Source organism: Psittacula echo (assembly GCF_963264785.1).
Source record: "Psittacula echo genome assembly, chromosome: 1".
In the NCBI taxonomy this organism is placed as follows: domain Eukaryota; kingdom Metazoa; phylum Chordata; class Aves; order Psittaciformes; family Psittacidae; genus Psittacula; species Psittacula echo.
Window position 1 is genome coordinate 67,995,134 of NC_137735.1, and position 21,995 is coordinate 68,017,128.

The 21,995-nt window shown below is 44.8% G+C and overlaps 1 protein-coding gene across 1 annotated transcript in view; it reads left to right on the forward strand.

Annotated features, from left to right (window-relative positions):
- Positions 1-2,973: 2,973 nt before the first annotated feature.
- MAML3 (mastermind like transcriptional coactivator 3) overlaps positions 2,974-21,995 on the forward strand; it is a 248,318-nt gene continuing 229,296 nt past the window's right edge. Inside the window, exon 1 of the mRNA XM_080624429.1 lies at positions 2,974-3,459. Coding sequence (XP_080480555.1) covers positions 3,037-3,459 — 423 coding nt within the window. The 5' untranslated portion in view covers positions 2,974-3,036. The remainder of the gene's footprint in view (positions 3,460-21,995) is intronic.

Genomic DNA, 21,995 nt, shown 5'->3' on the forward strand with positions numbered 1-21,995 from the left:
ATTTGCTTTGCTTTGTTTTAACCTCCGCCAATTAAAAAAAAAAAAAAATAATCTTTTGATCAGAATAAACCATTTTTAGAATGCATCCAGATGTTTTATTAACAAAACTGGTGATTGATCTGTTTGCAAAACTTTTAACTGTAAGCAGCAGTTACTTCAGCACTTTGTTACTGAGATCATCCCCCCTGGGCTGGGCAGCCTGGCAGAACCGAGCTACGTGGCTTGAAGATGAAAAATCCCTACATTTTTAATAGGCTGGAATAATTCTGTAACAATCCAGCATGCACTTAAAATTTAATACCGGGTTTGCTGCCAAAGTGATACACTGAAAGTTATGTTTGTGTGACTCCGTGTAGGTTGAAAAATGGCATTTATCCCAGTCGTGGGAAGACAACTTCTGTCAAGCACACCAGAGCGCGGTCTGCGAAACGCCAGTGCTTTTACCTGTGTTTCTAGCTCTGTGGGTATAAAAACTGTTTCTAGTGGGGGAACTCAAAAACTACTTTGAAGTTAGACCTAGTTCAGAGCTGTGCCTGTGTCTGGCCTGCTGACACTTTCCGTTCCAACTAAAACTCAAACAATAAAAACTTCAACCACATGAGGAATCACCCCACCCAAACGCACCTTACCCACTGCCCCTTCAGTTCTTGCATTCAATCTTTTCCTAGGTATTCCTGTACAACCAAATAAATAACATCACTGTCTCGTGGAGTCAGACGGAGAGTTACAGAAGAGCTTATAGCACATCCCCTGGCTCCAAATTAACAGAGACCCCAGGATGATGCAGGATTTGCTGTTTCCCCTTGCTCTGAAGCTGCTTTTTAGCACAGCTATAGTTCTGCCCTGTTCATTTTGTGATAAAGTAGTAACGGGTGGTCACTAACAACCATAAGTAGTTGCACTTCAGTTCTCAAACTGATAGTAAAGTTTTAAGGAAAGGGGGGGAAACATGCTCCTTAGTCTCAGCACAGGGAAGGTACTAGCTACTAATTTTACTTGTCCACTATTATTTTCCATCTCAACATAGTCAAGAATAGTTGCAATAGGGGTGAAATTAACCCCAAATTTCATATTGCTGAGCACTTAAAGAAGACAAAAGACAGCTCTTTACCACTGAGAGTAGCTTAGAAATAGTATCCTATGCTAATTTGCAGTGGCAGAAATGATGGTTTAAATCGGATCTCATGACTAATGTATGAGTTCCCAATTTTCTAGATTTCCAGCTGCATGTTACAGAACAAGGGTGTCTCTCAGAGATGATTCTGGGTCACAGAGGTATGCTTAATAGAAAAAGAATTAAATAAAGAATTGGAAGTGCACATCTTATGGTGCTAGTTAGAAAATCCCCATCAATTAAAACTGTGCGAGCAGTAGCTTTGTTCGCCGAATGGTTCAGCAGTCGCTTCCCGGGATGCTGTTCCTGATCCATGAATCACCCGCGCTCTGCACGGAGGCAGCCGCCGTCCGTCCGCTAGCTCGCTCTCTCGGAAAAACGTTCCTGCCCGACGTGTCATGTTTCTGCCGCTGTTTAAAATAGAAAGTTCAGCCCGGTCTCCCCTTTCCGCTCCCGCGCGTTATGCAACAGTTGACACGGCAGGGAAACACGGCACACGCTGGGCTCCGGAGGTCCTCCGCACCCCACCGGTACAGAGGCACGGGGCTCGCTCACCCGAGGCGCTGCCCCCCCCCCCCCCCTTAACCTTCTTCCCGCCCGGTATCCGCCGCGCCCCGCCGCAGCGCCGAGCCTCCGCCGCCGTGCTCTCTCCGGCTGCGGGCCGCTGAGGCTGCGGCTCGCCTCGCCCGGGCTGGGGAGCCCAGGGGGCGGCAGGTGGCGGCCCGACCCGTGCCGTGCCGAGCCGACCCGTGCCGTGTCGTGTTCGCCGGCGCCGGGCGTGAGCGGAGCGTTGGGCGCTGTAGGGGAAGCGCCATGTCCGCTCCTGCTGGGCGACGTCCGTGCCGGGTTTTGCACCTTGTCCCCGGGTCTGCCTCCCGGCCTGGAGAAGCTGCCGCTGCTGCTGCTGGTGGTGGTGCTGCTGCTGCTGCTGCGGTGTTTACTGAGCGCTCCTGTCCTGATATCACTCCGCTGGCATGGAGGAGGAGGAGGTGGAGGAGGAGAGCATTTGATCATTGTGATGGTGGCAGGAGAAGCAGCAGCAAGCAGAGCAGAGCGAAGCGTTAGGCTCTATCAGCTCGGCGGTTTGCAGAGACTTCACAGCTCTACTTTTTTTTTTTTTCTTTCTTTCTTTTTTATTGTTTTTCCTTTCCTTCCAGCTCGGCCCGGATTGTCCATGTGTTTACTTCCCCCAGCCCGAGGATTTGCTCTTTAGGTTCCTGTTGAAATGCAACTCAGCAGCCAAAGTACTTTGCGAACACGGTGCGGCATAAACACCCAAACTTTTCTCTAGAAGGAAAAATACAATAAGAAAGCGGCTCGTCCTGTCTCTTGCTGCCAGGGAGTGCGAGTGAGTGTGTCCGTGTGTGCCTGTGCCTGGATGCGTGTGCGCGAACACGCGTGTGAGCGGCTGTGGATGTGGCTCTGTGTGTGTGTGTCGGCGGAGGGGCGCGCGTGTTGCTCTTTATCCATGGGGAGAGAAGGCTTTGAGCGAAACCTCCGGAAATCTCCCGGAATCTATTTGGAAATAATGGATTATGAAAAGGAAAAAGGAGGAAAGGAGCTGGTCTGATATCTCCTGGAGTTTGCTACCCGAATTGCTGCTGCTTAGTTTGTTGTGCTGCTTTTTGTGTGTGTGTGTTCGTTGGTTGTGTTGCTGGTGATAACCTTTTAGCACCTTCTCTCTTTATTTCCCTCCTCCTACCCCCCCCCCCCCTTCTTTTTAATGTTTTGGAGCTTCTCGAGAGGGATTGGCTGGGGGGAAAGAGAAACATTTGCTTGGGATCGCTGTTTCCCTGATACATGCTGGTGCCCCCTCCCCCCCGGTTCTCTCAAAAGTATCCCATCAGGACCCCGGAGGAGACTGTGTGTGTGCCAAGGGTAGGGGAAAAACTTCTTCCAAAATAGTGTGCCCGGGGAAGAGGATGGGGGATTTTGCAGCCCCCGTTGCCGCCGCGAATGGCAGCAGTATCTGCATCAACAATAACCTGAACAGCAGCCTTGGCGGGGCCGGTGTCGGGGTCAGCAGCGCTCCCCACGGCCCTCCTGCCGCTGCTCCCAGTAACAATAACGCGAACAGCGGCGTCCCCAAGCACAGCACGGTGGTGGAGCGGCTGAGGCAGCGCATCGAGGGCTGCCGGCGGCACCATGTCAACTGCGAGAGCAGGTACCAGCAAGCCCAGGCGGAGCAGCTGGAGCTGGAGCGCAGGGACACCGTGAGCCTCTACCAGCGGACCCTGGAGCAGAGAGCCAAGAAAACCGGCACCGGCGGCTGCAAGCAACAGAGCAAACAGCAGCAAGATGCCGAGCCAGCCACGGCGGAGCAGAGGAACCACACTCTGATCATGGTAAGGGGATGCGGCCCGGGGGGCGGCTGTCCGCTCTGCGGTGAGCTGTAGGTGGACCCCGGTTTCCCGGAGGGGGGAACCGGTTCTCGGCTCAACTTCAGGGGCAGCCGGGCTGGGTGAGAGGGGGGCTTGGGAGGCTCCGCAACTTCTCACGGCAGGGGCGGGGGGAGCGGACAAACTTTTTCCCCCCCATCTCTCTCGGAAGGGAAGAGCTGCCCTAGGGGAAGGAGCGGAGCCGGGTGCGAGCCTCGGGCTGTCAGGAGCCCACGGACGGGTTGTGTGCGTGCTTCACAACGGCTTTTCCGCTCGGGGGGCGGACGGGCTGTGCTGGCCGCCCTCCCTCTAAATCCCGCGGCGGAGGGAGGTGGAAGTCGGCTCCTCGGGCCGGGGTGCCAGCAGGAGGATGAGAAAAGTTGGGCAGTTCTCTCGGCTGGGCTGCCCCACGCGAGCGGCAGCCCCAGCTGAATCGCTTCCTAAACTTTCCGTGGGTTTTAAGGCGCTGGGCGAGGAGCGGAGGGGGGGAAGGGGGCGGGGGCTGAGCCGGCTGGAGCGTAGCGGCAAGTAGGAAGCGGAGTTTCCCACTCCCAGGCTGCACCGAGGATGCATAATTAGAGGAGGTGCGGGGGGAGCCGGGCCCCGCGCTCACTTGGAGCCGTGGTTAGAGCAGGTCGCGGCCGCTCGGCGGAGGCTAGCAGGGGAAAAAGCGTGTGTTTGTGTCCTGGCGTGTCCCCCCGCCCCGGGCCGTGCGGGGCTGTGCTGCGGGTGCCCAGTGCTTGGGGGTGCGCACGGGGCAGCCTGGTCTTCGCCGTCTGCCGGGCGCACAATGGGCGGCGGGGAGGAGGGATGGATGGAGGGAGGGAGGGGAGGTGCGACGGCAGCGTGTGGTTTACAAGCCTCGCACGTCCCTCCCTCTCGCCCGCCCGCTGCGCGGGAGGGTCCTGCAGGGCGGCAGCTGCCGCCGGGCCCCGCGGGGGGGTGCGGGGGGTGTCACCGTGACAAAGCGGCGGGCAGGCGGACGTCCCGGCGGCGGCTCTTCCCCTCGGCCCCCTGCCCCGTGTGTGTGGAAGGAGGGAGCACTGTGTTTATCTTGAGCCGCGCCGGGCCCGTCCTCCCCCGACCGCGGTGCCGGCTCGGTGCCCGCCGGCTCCTCCCCTGCGCGGCGCCGCGGAGTCCCGCGAGCGGCGGCACCCTTCCCTCAGCCCCTCAGAGCCCTACAGGGAGCTTTGTCTGCCCCCGGGGCGAGGGGATGGGGGTTCCTTCGCTGGTGGCAAACAAAAGCTGAGCGCGGCCCCCCCGACGGGGAGCAGCCCCCGGTACCGCGGCCGGGAGCGGGGGGCGGGCCGCCTCCTCCTTCGGGGCGGGGAGCCGGGCAGGGCTCGCGGCGGCGGCGAGAGGAGGGAGAGAGAGAGAGAGAGAGAGGGAGGGAGCGGCGGCTGGAGCCACACAAAGCGCGGGGGGGATTGGGGGGGGCCCTGTGTGTGTGTGCGCGCTTTGCAAACAGGAAGCAGAAAAACCTCACTGACATCTTGTTGCTTTCCTGGCGTTAGCAGCGAGGCACAACCATATTGCTCTGCCTTTCCGCAGGACTTTTGAACGCACGGTTACCGCGGTGCCCCTCGCACCGCAGTGCTTTGCCTTGGCTCACGTCTACTCCTAGCTCAGTAACTAGTCAAACTCCACGAGCAGGGACTATCTTTCTTCAGCCAAACGGTCTTCAGATACCTTTCCACATCTCATGTCATTTCCACAAGGTACAGGAAAGGGACTGGAGGCTCAGAAGACCTCAGGATTACTTGGCTCCAGGGAAGTGCTGTGGTGCACTGTGTACACATCCGTCTTCAGAACAGCTCCTTGGGCCATTGCTAGCTGTGGGTTGTCCTTTCCCCTTCTTCCCAAACCTTATCCTAAAGCATTAAAGGCCAGGGTTTTTAGTGAAGTAGCTCATTTTTTTTTTATAACAGCAAGTAGAGGTAGGACAAGGCGGGGGGGGATGCTTTGAAACTGAAAGAGGGGAAATCTAGTTTAGGTATTAGAAAGTTCTTCATTATGAGGGTGGTGAAGCACCAGCACAGGTTGCCCAGAGAAGCTGTGTCTGCCCCATCCCTGCCAGGTTGGACAGCGCTTTGAGCAACCTGGTCTGGTGGAAGGTGTCCCTGCCCATGGCGGGAGGTTGGAACTGGACGAGCTGTAAAGTCTCTTCAACACAAACCGTTCTGTGATTTGCTGACCTGCTCTTGAAGATCCAGGACAGAGACACACAGCCCTGCTATAATGTGAAAGTTGTGGAAACAAAGTAACAAAAGGAGGAAATGCACTTTCAGCTCTTGGTGTTATTAATTTGTTTCAGGTTGGGATACTCCAGGAGCTAAGAGTAGCCAAACTGAAGGGTAGTGTGCTGTGAAATTTACCCTGACTGAATGTGTGTGCTTTGGTCTCCGTGCTATTTAAATGTACTCAATGTGCACTATGCTTCTCCTCTTAAAAAGAGACATTCTAATACTTCCTAAAAACCTGAGCCATTTCCATCAACTTTGGTTTGTTTTTTTTTAAGAATGTGTACATAAGTGTTGCAAAAAAAAAAGAAAAAAATTAGAAACATTATCTGCTTTGTTTCACTCATAGAGTGGTAATTACAATTTTTGTCTGATGTCTAAAACATTAGGGAGCATTCATGTGTACATGAAAGTAATACTCAAAACCTGAGAAATTGCCCTTTTTAAAGCAACTGAAAAATGTTTTCTTTAAGACACTTATGATTTTTGAGTACAAAAAGAAGAAACTTTTTTCATTTCTAGCGATCATAGAAGCTTGGTGAGTTTTGCTGTTTACGTGCATCATGATTTTTATTTACAAAACAGTTCAAATTCATTTAACACTTTCTTTTGGCATGACAAAACAGTAAACCGCATTTTGGGTGCTTCTCCCTTTATTCCCTGGTAAACTCCAGCTGAGAGGTTTATAGAGGAACAATCGTTTGGGTCTGCTACTGCTTTACTCTTCACACACAACCATTATTGAATTCTTCCCTCAGATTATTAAACCACACAATTTGAGAATGAAGCAATCAGGATTCAATGACAACAAATACAATGTGGATCACAAGAAATGCTCTTTCTAATTTTTCTTCATCGGGGCAAAACAAAGGGAAGTATGTTCAGTGTGCGTGTCCCTCTTGAAACTGAGAGATGCTGAAAAGGGAGGGGAGACGCGTACTAGGTCGGGACAGCAAACCCTCCCAGCAGCCGGTGCTGACACACGTGCTGAGGTACCCTTCAGCAGGCTGGGTAAAAGCTGTCTCTAGAAGATGAGTACCTGAAGACACACACTCTGATTTTCTTCATGTGGTGGAGTACAAGCTCTCTGGTCTGCGCCATGCTCCTTGTCACCACCCCCACAGTTTACACCCTCGCTCCCTGAGTTCATGAAAGGGATTATGCACTTTCTACTGTTGAGGGCTCTATGTCAACTGACAGGCAGTCATCAATGGGAGCCTTTTTTCAAGAAGCAATGTAGGAGCAGAAGCTTGGCTGTGTTTCATGAATTGCTGATCTACTCTGAATCTGTGTCTTGTTATAGACCAAGGTTTCACTTGCTGAAGTTTGGAATGTCTGGATTTATAGCTCTTTCAACCTGTTCTACTTGAGGAGAGCAGTGGGATTCAGAACTAGTTTGCTCTCATACTGTCACGTACAAAAGTTAACGTATTGTTTAAATATATCTGGGAGGACCACTTTTCCCCAACCCCAGTTTAACCTGGCAAAAGTCAAACTTGTTTTCTGTGCCTTTGTGCTGGATTATTTAGAATGCTGGAGCAGCTTGGTTTTCAAAGGAAGTATTAGGAAAATATGCAGCCCATCCAAAACTTTGCTGCTCATCTTCAGGATGCTTTCAGGAAATATCAGCACATTATGTCAGTTCTTTGGTTCTTTGTGAGCTAATCTGCTTTCTTGTTTCCTCTTTTCAGTGTAAGAGTCTTCTGGCTCCACATCCATGTTACTGTGTGTGGTTCATAGATAGTGTGTGTGTATATACACATATGAGCTTTATATATAAAATAATTAATGTATATTTAGTATACAATAAATAGCTAAGTATATAATAGGCAAATATATAATAAACATTGCAAGTTATGTCACCTCTATTTCTTATCCATGACACCACTGTTCATTTTTCATTGGTTTTTTTTTGGTCCAACACTACATCTGTAATTACCATAATGACCTTCTAATGCACATTTATTTACATCTGAGCAAATAAATTTTGCTCAGATACTGTGAGGTATAATGGGGCTGGAGTTCCTTTTTTGCTGTTTCAAAATCTCTTCAGGACTTTTCTTATTTATCATCTTTATCGGTTTGATAGCTGCTGTCATAGTGACCATTTCTAACCCTAAAACCGCTCCTTGGGAAATTGAGTTTTAAACACCATAAACATTAAAGGTTATTTAGCTCACAGAAATTAGTGATGGAAGTGAAATGACCTATTAGATCATCTTTTTTCTTACCCTGCCAAAGCATACTATGCCAATTCCAAATTAGTTTAAACTTACAGAAAACACGGCTGGTAAATAGAGTGTTTTCCAATACTGCTTTTTAACTACTCCAGGCTAATGCACTGCCTCATGGAAGGTATCGATCACATCGCCCTTGTACCTGAGGGAAGGGAAGTGCGCAGGCCAGTCCTCACAGCTTGCTTTGTGTAGCAACAGAATGACACCATCAGATTTATAGAAAGCTGGTTATATCTCTTCCTTGTTGGCAGATATTCCACCTTTCTTCCCCAGGCTCTCCTATTTTGTTGAAAAAGGTACCTGGAGTGAAAAGTGTAACATCTGAGTTGGTCTTAGTGCTTCCTGGATAATGTGGGTAATAAAACTGAATGCTGAAGAATGCTGGCAGTCTTGTGAGTAGATTTTTAAAGTTTAACACCTGCTGTATTTAATATGTACGTGTGTGCATGTTCATAAACCTGTATGCATTTCTCGTGTTCTTTCTAGTGCAATATGGCTGTTTAACTTACGTTGCAGGTGCTCAGAAGTTGATCAGTTACACTACAGGAAATATCTATTTCTCTAGCATTGCAAAGATGAGACAGAGAGATGACTTTTCAGGTGTTTCTTTTCCACAAGAGGTCAAATACTGTAGCCCTTGCTCATGCCTGATGACTAAGTAGGATTAAGCATCTCTTCAGTTAATAAGCTGTCTGATCTTGCTCACACTGGGGCAAAGTCTGTAGTAAATGCAAAACTGGGATGATACCAAAATTAAATCCCAGGCCAGCAATGCTCCTTCCCTTTCATATGCATCATAGAAGGAGTCATCGTGTAACCCCTTTTATTTTTGTCTTCCTATAAGGGTGTATCTCTGTGTCTCTCTTATTCCACAGCCTCTCCCATTTTGCTTCTTTCCATACCAGCTCACGCTTGATGCTCCTGTGTGATTAGTGTCCTTTAGGATGAGCAGTTTTTGTGTTGACCTCTTTTTGCAGCTTGTCTTTTTGCAGCACAATAGGTTTCAGTTTAGCAAACTGAAAGGAATGGAGAGACTCTTCACTTCAAGCGCTACTAGCCTCTAATGACCTTTATATGCTCTGATAGAAAGTGTGCCCCTTTACAAGATAGTGAGTGGTTATTACAAGCCGTAGCCAGAGCAGGGCAAGTTGGGCTTGTTCAGCCTGGAGAAGAGAAGGCTCCAGGGAGACCTTAGAGCAGCCTCTGATGCCTTCAAGGGCCAACAAGAAAGCTGGAGCGGGATTTTTTACAAGGGCAGGTAGGGATAGGACAAGGGGGAATGGCTTTAACCTGAAGAGAGGGGAGATTTAGTTTAGATATTAGGAAGAAGTTTTTACTGTGAGGGTGGTGAGGCACTGGCACAGGTTGCCCAGAGAAGCTGTGGCTGCCCCATCCCTGGCAGTGTTCAAGGCCAGGTTGGACACAGGGGCTTGGAGCAACCTGGTCTAGCGGAAGGTGTCCCTGCCTGTGGCAGGGGGATGGAACTGGATAAGCCTTAAGGTTCCTTCCAACCCGAACCATTCTATGATTCTGTGATTCTATTTTGACATAGGGTAGCCAGTCATAGTGAAAACTGAGCTCCAGATTGACCAAATAACGTGTTGAAATTCCTGCAGTGAAGTTTTAGGCACTGTCAAGTTCAGGAAGAGCAACTTTGGCTGGAATGTATTCAAAACTCATTCTGCTAGCACAGAGCCAAAACCATTAACATGTGATTGTGTTAAGACAGTTGGTTGCATTTAGGTTAACCTTAATTTACAGTAGTTTGACCTAAAGCTTAAGGCTTCACAAGTGGCTTAAGCTGATGTGAACCTGAGCTGCCACCACTGAGGAAGTCTTGTCTTTCCTGCCCATATATTCTTGCTGCTTTCCTTTGCTAATACTAGCCCTTAGTTCACCAAGCAGGTGAGGACAGACACATTTCTTTCTTTTCCTCTTCGGGGTTAGTTTTCAGCTGGATCGGATCCATGATTCGTTTGATTGTCCCTCCCTTGGGCAGCATAGTCTTACAACACCTTAATCCTCTTGTGAAACTTCCCCCTTATCCCAGGATAAACATCTGGGAACTAATAGTTAAAACATGCTCACCTGATAGCATACATTTTACCTGAGCACCCGGTGTCAGTGCACATGGTTCTGTTCCTGACTGCAGAGACAGGGGAATCTGTAAGTAACAAAGGAGTCAGAGTTTGGTTTTACTCAGTCACTTGCATGTATATAACATTTGTTTGCATATTATTTCATAATGTATAATTCATATTGATGTGCTTGAATTAGCAGAGGTTTAAGGACAGGTCTGACAGCCAGGAACTGCTGACTGGAATCCTTCGAGTGCATTGTTTTATGAATTGAAGCGTGAGGTACAATCTCTGGCTGAAGTTACAAACCTGTAATCAGTTTTCCACTCTGAATCTCACAGGCTGTTCACATAAGCAATGTACTTGTACACTCTGGGAATTTGGGGGGGCTTAGCACTCTGAAGTATTTAGTTTCCTAGTTTGTACAAGATGGTGAATCACAAAGTCATGTAACTGATTACTCTTTTGCTTCCCCCCCTCACACACTTCAGTTTCACAATGCTTGTATCTCAAAAGTCAGCACTGACTGCTCCTGTTTACTTTTTCAGTACTTGAAACCCAGTTTCATAGGGGTTATGAGAAAATGTCTTTTTAAACTTGCAGTAGTTAATAAGAGAGCAGCTGCTGAAATTTAGTGCTTACAGGAAGGGGCTGAGCTGCCTTCTTTCAAGACTTCCCTCTTTTGTATTGATTTTGTTTGCCACCACAATCTGCTAACATTGTGGAGGAGATATACTTTTAATCTTTAGTTGACCTGAGAGAAGTGTGTTCACCGATAGGAACTTTGCATTTTCTGTAGCTCTGTGTAACTGCTAAGGCTGCAGTGCTGTTGGTACCAAAAATGATTTATTGTAGTTTGCTGGCTGCTAGTTCTGCACAACCACAGCACACAGGGAGTAGAAAAGAGGTCTGAATCTACGATTTTCAGAATAACTAAGCTAATAAGCAGAAACACATAGCGGCTCAGGGATTTTCTTTCCCATATTTGTTTTTTTATTGAGGCCCCTTTCTGTAAAGTTTTCATATAGGAGTCTGTAACTATATGTTCTACATGGTTCTCAACAACTGAAGCTTGGTGGGGCTGCATTTTTGTTTGAAGGTGGGGCTGTTGGGCTGTGCTGCTTCTCCTCCTCCCTTCTTCACACTTCAGGCTCCTCCCTACATTGCTTTAACTATGTGCCATACAGGACCATTTTGGGTTTAATAAACCAATTCAACTTAATCTTCCTCTGGTTTTAGACTCAGAGGAGCAGCTTTAACAGCTGTTAAGTTTAAGTGCTGCAGGGAAGGTGTAGCTTTTCTGCACCCATTTTATGCTGCTTGTGAAAGTCTTGGGTGTGTTCAAATGTCCTTGGATATTGTGTACATAGGAAAAGAGCATAGAATTGGTCCTTAACCTTACTCTGACCCTCAATGTTATCACAACAAGAAGCCAATATGCCTATGGATGTGTGTTTATATAAACTAGTACATACACACAGGATTTTTAAACACCACTACAAGACAAAGTAAAAGTATTTGTGATCACTTTTGATGGTGAAAGAGGATGGATAGTCTGATAAGCTTATGAACAACTTATATGCACCCATTTTCTGTATTTTCACTCTCTTTTCTTTAGCTCATTTAACCCACTGTGTGGTTTTGGCACTTCTTCTCTGTGTTCAATCTAAAGGAGGAAGTGAGGTGGTTATGGCAGATGAGATGCTGGAAGAGTTCTAGAAAGTATTGGAGTGTTTTATTCATTTAAGATGTTTCCTTACATCAAGGAGCGTAGACCAGCACTTCACCAAAAGAGAAATTGTAGCATTTCCTACCACTTCTGTTGATGTAGAATATTGTGGTTACAGATGCGGTAGTATTTGAGAAAGTGACTTTAAAATGCGACCGCCTAGGCTGGCAGTAGTTGTCTTTAGACTGCTAAAAAGATTGTTACTTTTCAGCTGTGATTTTTGCTGCTGTTCATTTTTGTGTCTGAGGCTGGTGGCTGTTGTTCTAATTCCTTTGATTTGCATTCCAGTGCATAACTGAGGTGGCACAGGGAAAACTGCCACTGATGTTAAATAACCGATTTTTAATGATATTTTTGGCAAGCGGTGTTTCCATTCACTGTACATCTATCTAGTTGTCATTGAGGCGGGTAATGTAGCTTTGAAGACTTCAGTGGACTCATACAGAAGACTGTGGAATTCTGTAGCTAAACCGTGGCCACATTGTTTGAGCTCCAAATCGACTGAAGCATTCTGGCATATAGGCCATGGCTGGGTATGAAGTAATGGTTCAAAATAATCTGAAGGTCCTTCTCTCACTGCACATTCCTGATCTGAGCTTGCAGTCTTTGTATTCCAGTCACAGTGGAGATGCTGTGCTGAGGTTGCACTGCTATCTCTTTTTCTAATTTGTGCTAACTACTATGTAGACCAAAAGATTGTTTAAGGGCTGGATTGCTGCAGGTTTGAATATTCACCTGAAAGAATTTGGCTTTACTTTCTTTCACCCAGGACAGCTGACTGGGGCTTCTTCTTTCTGACCCTTTTTAATACATATTCCACATCATGCAAACCAAATGAACAAAAAAGCCATTTATTTTCTCTCCTTCATTTATTTTATAACAAAACAAACAAAAAACCTTTTATTTTCACACTAGGGTTTACTGCCCTTCTCAGTAACATTTTGTCGTGGGGAATGCCAGCAGTGGGTAGGGATAATGGAGATTTGTGAATGCGGAATAGCAAAACAAAATTGATTTTTGACTAGTGTCATTAAAAGCTTCACCTCTCCCTCACCTATTACTGTGATGAAGTGTATGACAGTCTAGTTACAGCCAGAGAGGGATTCTGGGAACTTGGCACAGACTATCTCTCTTTATAGTTGCTATAGATATTTGAATACAAGAAACGTGGTATTTTGTGTTTTTAGTTTTGTGTCAAAATACCAAATATCTTGAAAAAGTGATTCCTCGGGAACATCGAACTTGTCTGTTACTCTCTTTTTGCTCTAAAATTGTGTGCTACTTAAAGCCAGTGTAAACACATTATGTTTACTTGTCTTTTAAGTAGTTTATCCAAATGAAATATCTGTGTTCTCCTGGCATACAATAGAATAACTTTATTATGCAGGTACTGAAAACATTCCAGGCTCTGGAAAACCCAGCTTGTTAACCTCTTTCTGGTTTCTTCACATGTTACTGCCTTAGGGTTCTTTAGAGGAGTCAGCTGAAGCAAGTTAAAGATTTGCTGCCATTAAATGGGGTGGTCTCCTGCTTTCTGTGCTGTGGTCCTGTACTGATGCTGAACTAGTAAGAAAATTACCTGTCTAGGAGAAAAACTGTGTTTATTTTTTCATGGAAGGTGAAACTGTACAACGTGGTGCTGGGGAAGAGGGAACAGAAGAAAAGGGAGGCAGAAGATAGCACATCAGCCAGGCTATGGAGTGAGCTCTGCTTATACTCTGAGATTCTGCCCTTGTTCTCTGCCAGCTCTCTGGTCAGTGGCTTCCAGTTAAAGTCTAGTAGGTGTGGTGCATTGCTGGAGTTAATTTGGAGTGAGATGCCCAAGCAGTTTATAGAGCACCAGACAGAGCATTATTGGAAGTGTCTTTGGGAATACTGATGCAGATACTTGTAAGGATGAGGTGATGATCCAAATGTAAAGAGGGCTGAGGAGAACATCTTTTCACCCCAGTCTAGTCCAGAGGAAATGTGCTGGCTGCAGTGTGGACTTGTATCAGGTAGGTGACCACTCCCCTTCCTGTGAGGGGGAAAAGAAGTGCTTGTGTTCGTATTTCTTTTTTTCCAAATATCCTTCTGAAAATTGGTAAATTTATTTATGTCTCTGATAAAACAAGGAAACAACATGATTTTGTTTGATCTTTACAGTATGGTAATCACTTTTTTTCAGGCTACTCAGATATGTTTACACTTATTTTAATTGCATGTAGAATAACAGACTAGGTAAAATTATTGTGAAAGGCCCATGTAAAAGCCATTCATGGAACGGGATACTTTGACTTACATAGTGCTCTTTACAAGTAATATTGAGTGAGCTGCTGTGTCCAAAATAAAGACACTTGCATGGAGTTTTATTTTTCCTTCTATCAGAATCCAACTCTGGGCAATATGAGAATAATTTTTATTCAAGTAGTCTGGGGGAGAGGGGAGGATCACAGATGGAGCAACTTCTGGCAAGTTTGCCTTGTAATATGAGGGTTAGTGAAAATGGTGTAAGTTACAAATCTCTGAATGGATTTTTCGTGAAATTGAGCTCCAAATGCTGATTAGCACGTGTGATTTAAGTTAATGATGGGCGGTTCAGTGGGGTTTTCTGTTTGTTTGTTTTCCCCCCTTTCTCAGATGTTTTATTTTTGGAATTAGCTGACTTGTTAGAATCCAACCTGTTAGCACAACAGGTAAACAACAGTATTAGCAATAGTGGTATTTCTAACACAGTGTGTTCCATATGTCAAGTTTCACTAGCGGTTACTTGAGGAGACATTGCTTCTGGTTTCAAAATTACTTCCCAGATCTGTGAGTTATATGTTGTGGATAGCGAACACATGGTGAGCATATGTTGTAAAGTCACATCAAGAGCTTATCAGAGCAGGTTTGGACTGGATAGCTTGCCCATAAAGGTAATGGCACGAGCAAACTGGGCTGGTCTCCTCAAATAACAATAGAATATCAGATTTTAACTGAAGTGCTTCAGTCATACACACAGAGCTCTGTAAAGAAACATAGCATTAAAAATATATAAAATACTTCATATTGAAGATGCATTTTTTACAAATTTATAGATCTTACATATTTTAAAATTCAATATTTCAGCTGAGAATCAGTTGTCATTCCTGTTATGAAGGGAGGAAACTAAATGGCAGCTGTTGTATACGGCTCGTATCAGTGCAACATCAAAAGTAATTTTTTGTTTTCTAGACAAGATCTGTACACTGTTTATTTTATGATGCACATTGACAGTTTTTTCAAGAATTCACTTTGGGTAGGGTATTTTTCTTGCCTTTGCCCTTGTTTCGATTGGTTGGGGGGTTTGTGGGGTGGGTTTTTTTGCTGCTCTTGTTGGAGGTTGTTTTGGTTGGTTAGTTTTGCCAGTTTCTGCTTAAAAAGGTAGAATGCCAAGTGTAGTTGTCTCTCCAGTTGTCCTAGTGAAAATGGATTAGTAGCCTGAGTGCAGATGGGAAAGTCAAATATATATGTTATTGCAGTTTATCACAGTTTTGTAACTTAACTGTCTGGATACTGCCCTTGGAGGTTGTGTGTTGCACTCACATGTAGATCACGATAAAGTTTCCTAAGGCCATGTAGTACTTCTTAAATGCAAACAAAAATCCAGGTTTCAGTTGCTTATATTTTCAAAACTGTTTTTTCTTAGTTGGAAACCTGGGGGGAAATTTGCCTAAAGGGGTTTACTTGTTTAATCTGAGAATCAGATTAGGTGAAAATACACTGTTTCCCCTGCTCTTTTCGGAAGTTCTTGAAACTATTACAATGAGAAACTGTGGTACATCTGAATTACCTATCGTGGTCTGCTATTTGTGGTCCCTCTTGCAGCAGTGGGAATACAGAGGAGAGATTAGCTACTTTATTACTTGTTGAGGGTAGGGAAGTACAGTTTCAATGAGATTACTGTTTCCTTGCTAACATGTGCTGAACATTTAGTCTACCTTCTTGTAGCCCTGATAGATTGATTGAAAGGTGCCCATGGGGGCCCAGAGCATGGTCAGAGCGTGTTCCTGCCTACACTAGCAGGGTCTCAGTCAGTCTTTCCCCAAGTGTCTCCTCCCAGCTTTCAAGGACTGCTGTCCCATTCATCCCAGGAGTGGTGGGTAAGAAAGTTTGCCTTCTCTGCACTGTCAACTCTTTCCAGTTTGGAAGGAGGAACAAGAAAGTGCTGCATCAGAAGTGCAGAGACCTAAGGAAGTAGATGGTAAGACAGGAAGAAAATCTGGGTCAGGAGATGGACAGAACCCAGATTGGAGCAAAGCAGACATCAGCTGTAATAGGACAGAAATACAGATGAGGGTGTTGGACTTGTTGAATCAGGCTGGAGAATAGAGCTTTATTTCTACCCATGTGCTTGAGATTCATCAAGTGCTGGCCACAGCTAGTCAATGAGAGCACAGGTCCTTGTAGTGAACTCGGTCTTTGCTATCTTGAGTAGCCAGAGCTTGGTGTTGGGGCTTTTAATAGGGCCATGCTTACGGCTGGCTGCAAATATATGGCAAATCAGTCGTTCTGGAGTTGTTTTCTTGCTTTTTGATCCATCGAAGCATTACAGTGTGTTATGCTATCTGATTTACTGCACTGTTGTTAAATTAGGTGGTGACCTTCTCTCTTTTATTTTGGCTTTGCTCAGATTTGAGGAATTCTAAACACTTTCCAGTGGCACAGATAGTGAATTTATGTGTTGTGCTTTAACCCCAGCCAGCAGCTAAGAACCACGCAGCTGTTTGTTCACTCCCCCTGCCCATGGTGGTTTGAAACCCATGGATAGAGATAAGAACAGTTTAATAATTGAAATGAAGTAAGCTTCTTGTAATAATAAAAGGAAAAAGAGAGGGAGGAATAAAACCCAAGACAGACAAGTGATGGATGATACAGTTGCTCACCACCTGCTGACCAATATACAGCCCGTCCCTGAACAGCGGTTGGTGGCTCCCAGCCAGCTCCCTCCAGTTCATATCCTGGGCATGATATGATGTGATGTGGTGTGGAATACCCCTTTGGCTAGTTTGAGTCAGGTGTCCTGTCTCTGCTTCCTCCTGGCTTCTTGTGCCCCTCCTCACTGGCAAAGCATGGGAAACTGAGAAGTCCCTGATCAGAGTAAGCACTACAGAGCAACAGCTAAAACATTGGTGCATTATCAGCATTGCTCCCAGACAAAATCCAAACCACAGCACTGCACCAGCTACTAGGAAGAAAATTATCTCAGCTAAAACTACAAACGATTGCCAGAGTGAAAATCGTTTGGCAAGTGTAAGCCTGCAGACAGCAGGCTTCCTTTTCTTAGTTACCTATTGTATATTCCTTGGAAGTCACCAGCAGACTACAGCAGTTTATGTGGAAGCCATTGCCCAAGTGACCTTTTATACTTTAGTAATAGTTACGTGTATTTTAAGATATTTATGTCCAAATCCTATTTACATGTTTCTAAAGTTGGTTTAGTGATGTGGGGTTTTCTTCTGAAGAATTAGCTTTGCTTTGCTAAACAAGCTACATTTCGGTACCTTTTCCCCCCTCTATGTATACATTCACTACCAATATAAACCGATTTACAGACTTGATGGCTATGGTAGGTAGGAGGCAACGTGTATTTCTCAAAAGTAGTAGAACAAGTGAAAAGTATTTTATGTCCAGTGGTTTAGTATCTGGCTGTATTTTTCCTGATGGATATAAAGAAATCCTGCAGAGTGCATTTCAGGCCTTGTATTACTAAAGAGCTATGAGATATTTCGTGTCTCTTGAGTGGTAGTGTCTCATATTTTTGTGGGGAGGGAATGAGCTTCTGTTCCTGAGGCCAAACTACAGCACCAAACAACCAGGATTTTCAGAAGATTTATGCACTTGATAATGCAATAAGCCATAGTTATAATTGTGTCCTCTTGCTGGCTGAGCAGACATGTCTATGCCATAGTGTGTGAAGCGGGTGGTTAGCACTTGAGATTGTTGGGGTGGTTAATTGACTCACATACTGTTAAACAGGTCAGCTTGAAAATTAGTGCCATATTTCATCAGACCTATGCAATTTGGGTCGTTCTTGTCCCAGGCAAAAGAACTGAGTTATTCTGTAAGGATGTCTTAAAACCTCTTCACAGTGCTTTTTAATAGGATTTGTATGATCCAAAACTATGCTTTCTGCAGGCTTGGATTGTGTGGGTAGTTGGCAAAACTAAGTTTTATCTGCAGTATTTCGTGATTCAGTCGTAACACCAACATTCCTCAATCAGTAAACATTCATAATACTGGAGTTTCAGTAAGGAAGCTTACACTGCAAAGTTGTCCTCTTTCATCTGAGGGGGATGGCAGAAGGACATATGTAGCTGACTGTGTGTGTTCAGCACGGAGTTTTAACTGTTCGAGAAGTATCTGTATTCAGTTTAGGTAATGTTACTTGCCTTCATGGCAAGAAGTTTGAGTTTGGCCTTGGAGTAAAGACGGAGAATGATAAAGATGCTTTATGTTGCAAGAACATGGGAAAATCCATCAGGTTTCACACGTAGAATGCACCAAACTGTGAGAGACCCTTTTCTTTCTCCTGGAACTCTAGAATTGTCTCATGTATTTTGGTAATGTTTAAGTAATAGTGTGCTTATTTTCCTCTCTTGTTATTGATAGCTGTGTTTTTATGCATTGCTTCTGTTCCTTTTGTTGTTCTGTTAATATCAATATAAATCAATCTTTTATTCTTATGTTGTGAAGAGATTGTATAATGAGGTATTAAACGGGTCATTTAACTTCATTTAGCTCATCTTTGAGACACAGAAAGTGTGAGAGAAGAAATAAAGTAAAAGATATCCATGGAGACAGAAGTGGAAGCTTTGCGGTAATATTTGTAACAAATTTGGAGATATATCTTGGAAAGCTACTACCAACATGCAGAACCCAACACTTGCATGAAGAACTACACTAATTCTTGTAATAAGCTGAGTTTGGGCAGTCTGCACTAAAAACTTGCTCCAAACAGGTTCATTGCTTAGATTTGGGAGATTTATAGACTATTTTCTTCACAACTGTTTTCTGTCAGATGTTAGTGCTTCCTGGTTCTGTTTTCGAATACTCCCTATATAGAAGTTTTCTTTCTAAACTTTGCAATTTAGAAAACCAGAGCTGTCATTTCTCACCTATAGTCCCCACACTTGTGGGATCAAGTTGTACTCTCTGAATGGAGTCAAGGATTTGTGAGTGCAAACCAGACCAACATTACTTCCCCTGGCTGGTGCCTGTGTTTTTCCTCCAAGGGGAACAGCCCCAAATCTTCAGAATTCCCAGTGTTTGTGTGTAAATTTTATTTGTCTGGGGGGTGTAACTGGCCTAAAAGCACATAAATACTGTCTCTCCAATTCTTCACAGTCAGCCTGTACATGCATTTCATACCTGTGCAGTCACTATATGATTGGTTTCATTCAGCATAGATGATGTCTTCTGATGGTTTAGTTTTTGGTAAGAAAACTTACTTTCCCAAGTACTTTATAATAATAAATGTCATACTGCTCAAAGGCTATCAGTCTTTGTAGCAAAGGATGTTGCATTAGCTTTTTAAGTATCAGGGAAGAGGCGTACAGCTAGTCTTTACAGTTCAGTAGCCTCACACCAAAATTGCTCATAAGAGAGCATAATTCATATAGAGAGAACCTTGCAGTGACTAATGGATTTATTTATGGTAAATGTGTGTTTTGACAACTGGGACCATACTTTTAATTTCCGTTTGTAAGGTGGAAGTTTGAAGAATTGGAGGGCTTTGACACTTCGAGAAAATTATGTGATTGGAAAAAGTCTTCATTTCCTCCAAAACCATTTTTCTCCAAAGGCCTTTCATGCTGGCACTGCTCAGTTAGTTTAATTCCTCCAAAGGAAGTGTGTGTGTGTGTGGGAAACCCACAACACGATTATCTGTTTCTGCAACAGGGTTCTGTTAGCTGCTTCAATTCAGTGCCCGTTATTACTGGCATATGGATTTATCTTGGTAACAGCTTACATATGGGAGATGAAGTTTCAGAATTAGACTGCATTTAAAGATTTGTTTAATGTTGCCTTTATTCTTTTTGGCTGAAACTACTGTGAGGTAGACCACTGCTTTTGTGAAAACTGGACTGTAGTCTAGTGATCACATTGAGCAGAATGTGTGGGACTGGAGAAGTGGCGGCGTCTTTCCCAGTGATGTTATGTGAAGCTATTTTCATTTGGTGTGATGTTAGGAGAAATATATTCTGACTACCACACACTAATGACAGCTGCAGCTTTTCTTCAGGACAGCCCAAAAAATGTATGTCTTGAGTTTTTGTGGTGAATAGCCACCAACTTGGAAGGACCAATTCTGCACAGCCTGTCGTGGAGTGGAGACCCTGATGGGCAAAAAAAAAACCCAGCAGGCTTTTTTTTGTCTGACTGCCTTTTATCAACGCGATGCCACCTCTGTGTTTCTTGAGCAGTAACTCCTGTCTGTGATAGTCTGACAAATGAGGAAGTACTGGGAAAAGGACACTAATCTGCCACTTCCTGCCACCAACAACGCAAGGGAGAAAGGAATGAGAAGGCTGCAGTGTTGGCTGGTTGTTCCCTGTTGTCATCTCAGGTCCATCTGAGCACCCCAGCCTGCTGGGCAAGCTGGAGAAGGACAATGTGGAGAAGCCAAACTTCGCTGGTCTCTGATCAGCATGCACTGAGCTCTAGGTTGATCCACGCACTTGTGTGATTTCAGGTTTGTTTTTTTTTTCTCCTGGAGGACAAACAAGAGCATCCAAAAGCTGTTTTATTCCATGTTTTAATATTAAAAGCACCAAATAGCTCATATGAGCAAGTACATCAGCTACTTTATAGGATTAACCGAAACAAATATGAATACTGAAATTAAGTCTATTCTTAAAAGACAAGATAAGGGAAATAAATAAGTTACTTAGATCTCTCACAAAGTGAAAGATGTAAAACAAAGTGCTAGTTGTATAATATCTGGAACCTTTTCCCACAATTAAAAAGTTCAGAAATCCTGCTCTGTGCAGGGAAAAACCTTGGGAATGAGACCTGAGCTCACACACCATCTCAGATGGACATAAAGCCGGATGTCCAGCTGGTGGCAGGGCTGTGAGAAGGCTTAGGAGGCAGGAGATGTGCACTCTTCCTGTTATTCATTGCTGGTTAACAGCCCACAAGCAAGAGCTGGGTTTTACGTAAAAGGAGGTAATCTTAATTTGAAGACAGGTTTTTTATCACCTCTTTTTGCTCTTTAGCTTAGGTAATTATTTAATCTTTACCCACAGCTGGAAATCATCAGACAAGAGAAAGAGTATAAACCTCTTCACTATAAGGCTGGTGAGGCACTGGAATAAGTTGTCCAGAGAAACTGTGGCTGCCCCATCCCTGGCAGTGTTCAAGGCCAGGTTGGATGGGGCTTGGAGCAACCTGGTCTAGCGGAAGGTGTCCCTGCCCATGGCAGAGGGCTGGAACTGGATGAGCTTTAAAGGTCCCTTCCAACCCAAACCATTCCATGGTTCTATGATTCTCTGAAAGCTGAAGGAAATGAAAAATAGCTGAAAGGTCATTCTGTCAGGTAGTCCTGTGACGCTGCCAGCATGTGCACAGTCCTGTAAGTGCCTGTTCAGATGGACACTGGTCAGATCTGTTTGGCTTTAGCTTGGGCTTCTTCCTTACATGCCTGGTCACTGCTGCTGATGCAGTTGTGCTGGGCTACAGCCCAACATGGTGTGTGTCTCCTGTATATGGCTCTGCTGGCACTCGGCCCTGGAGCAGCTTCCAGCTTCACCTTTACACTAAGAACATAATGATGTTAATTCAAATTGCCTTGCTTTGGTGTGTTTCTATAGTGCCTCTCTAAGGTGGTAGGTAATACTTTGGGGTTAATGTTTGAAATGTCTCCTTTTCAAAAATTATTTCATGAAATAATACGTGCTGTTGGTGACCATCCAACTGAGATGTGCTCCAGGTGTTAAAATGTAATTTATTAAATCAAAGTACTGGCCAAAGTACTAGTATTTCCTTCTGGGGCTAAAATTCAGCTGTTCAGTGAACTGTTTTGTGGTGGAGGAGCAAACACTTTGAAAGAGATACTGTGCAAGATGTGTTCCTTTCCTATTCCACCCGGCATATTCTGATTGTATTTTTTCATTTAAGGAAGTCACTAAGACAGAAGAAATAAACGGAAGGTGGATTATGCTGATAATAGTAGCAATTAACCTGTGTTTTTTGCTGAAGAACTGCTGCTGTACTT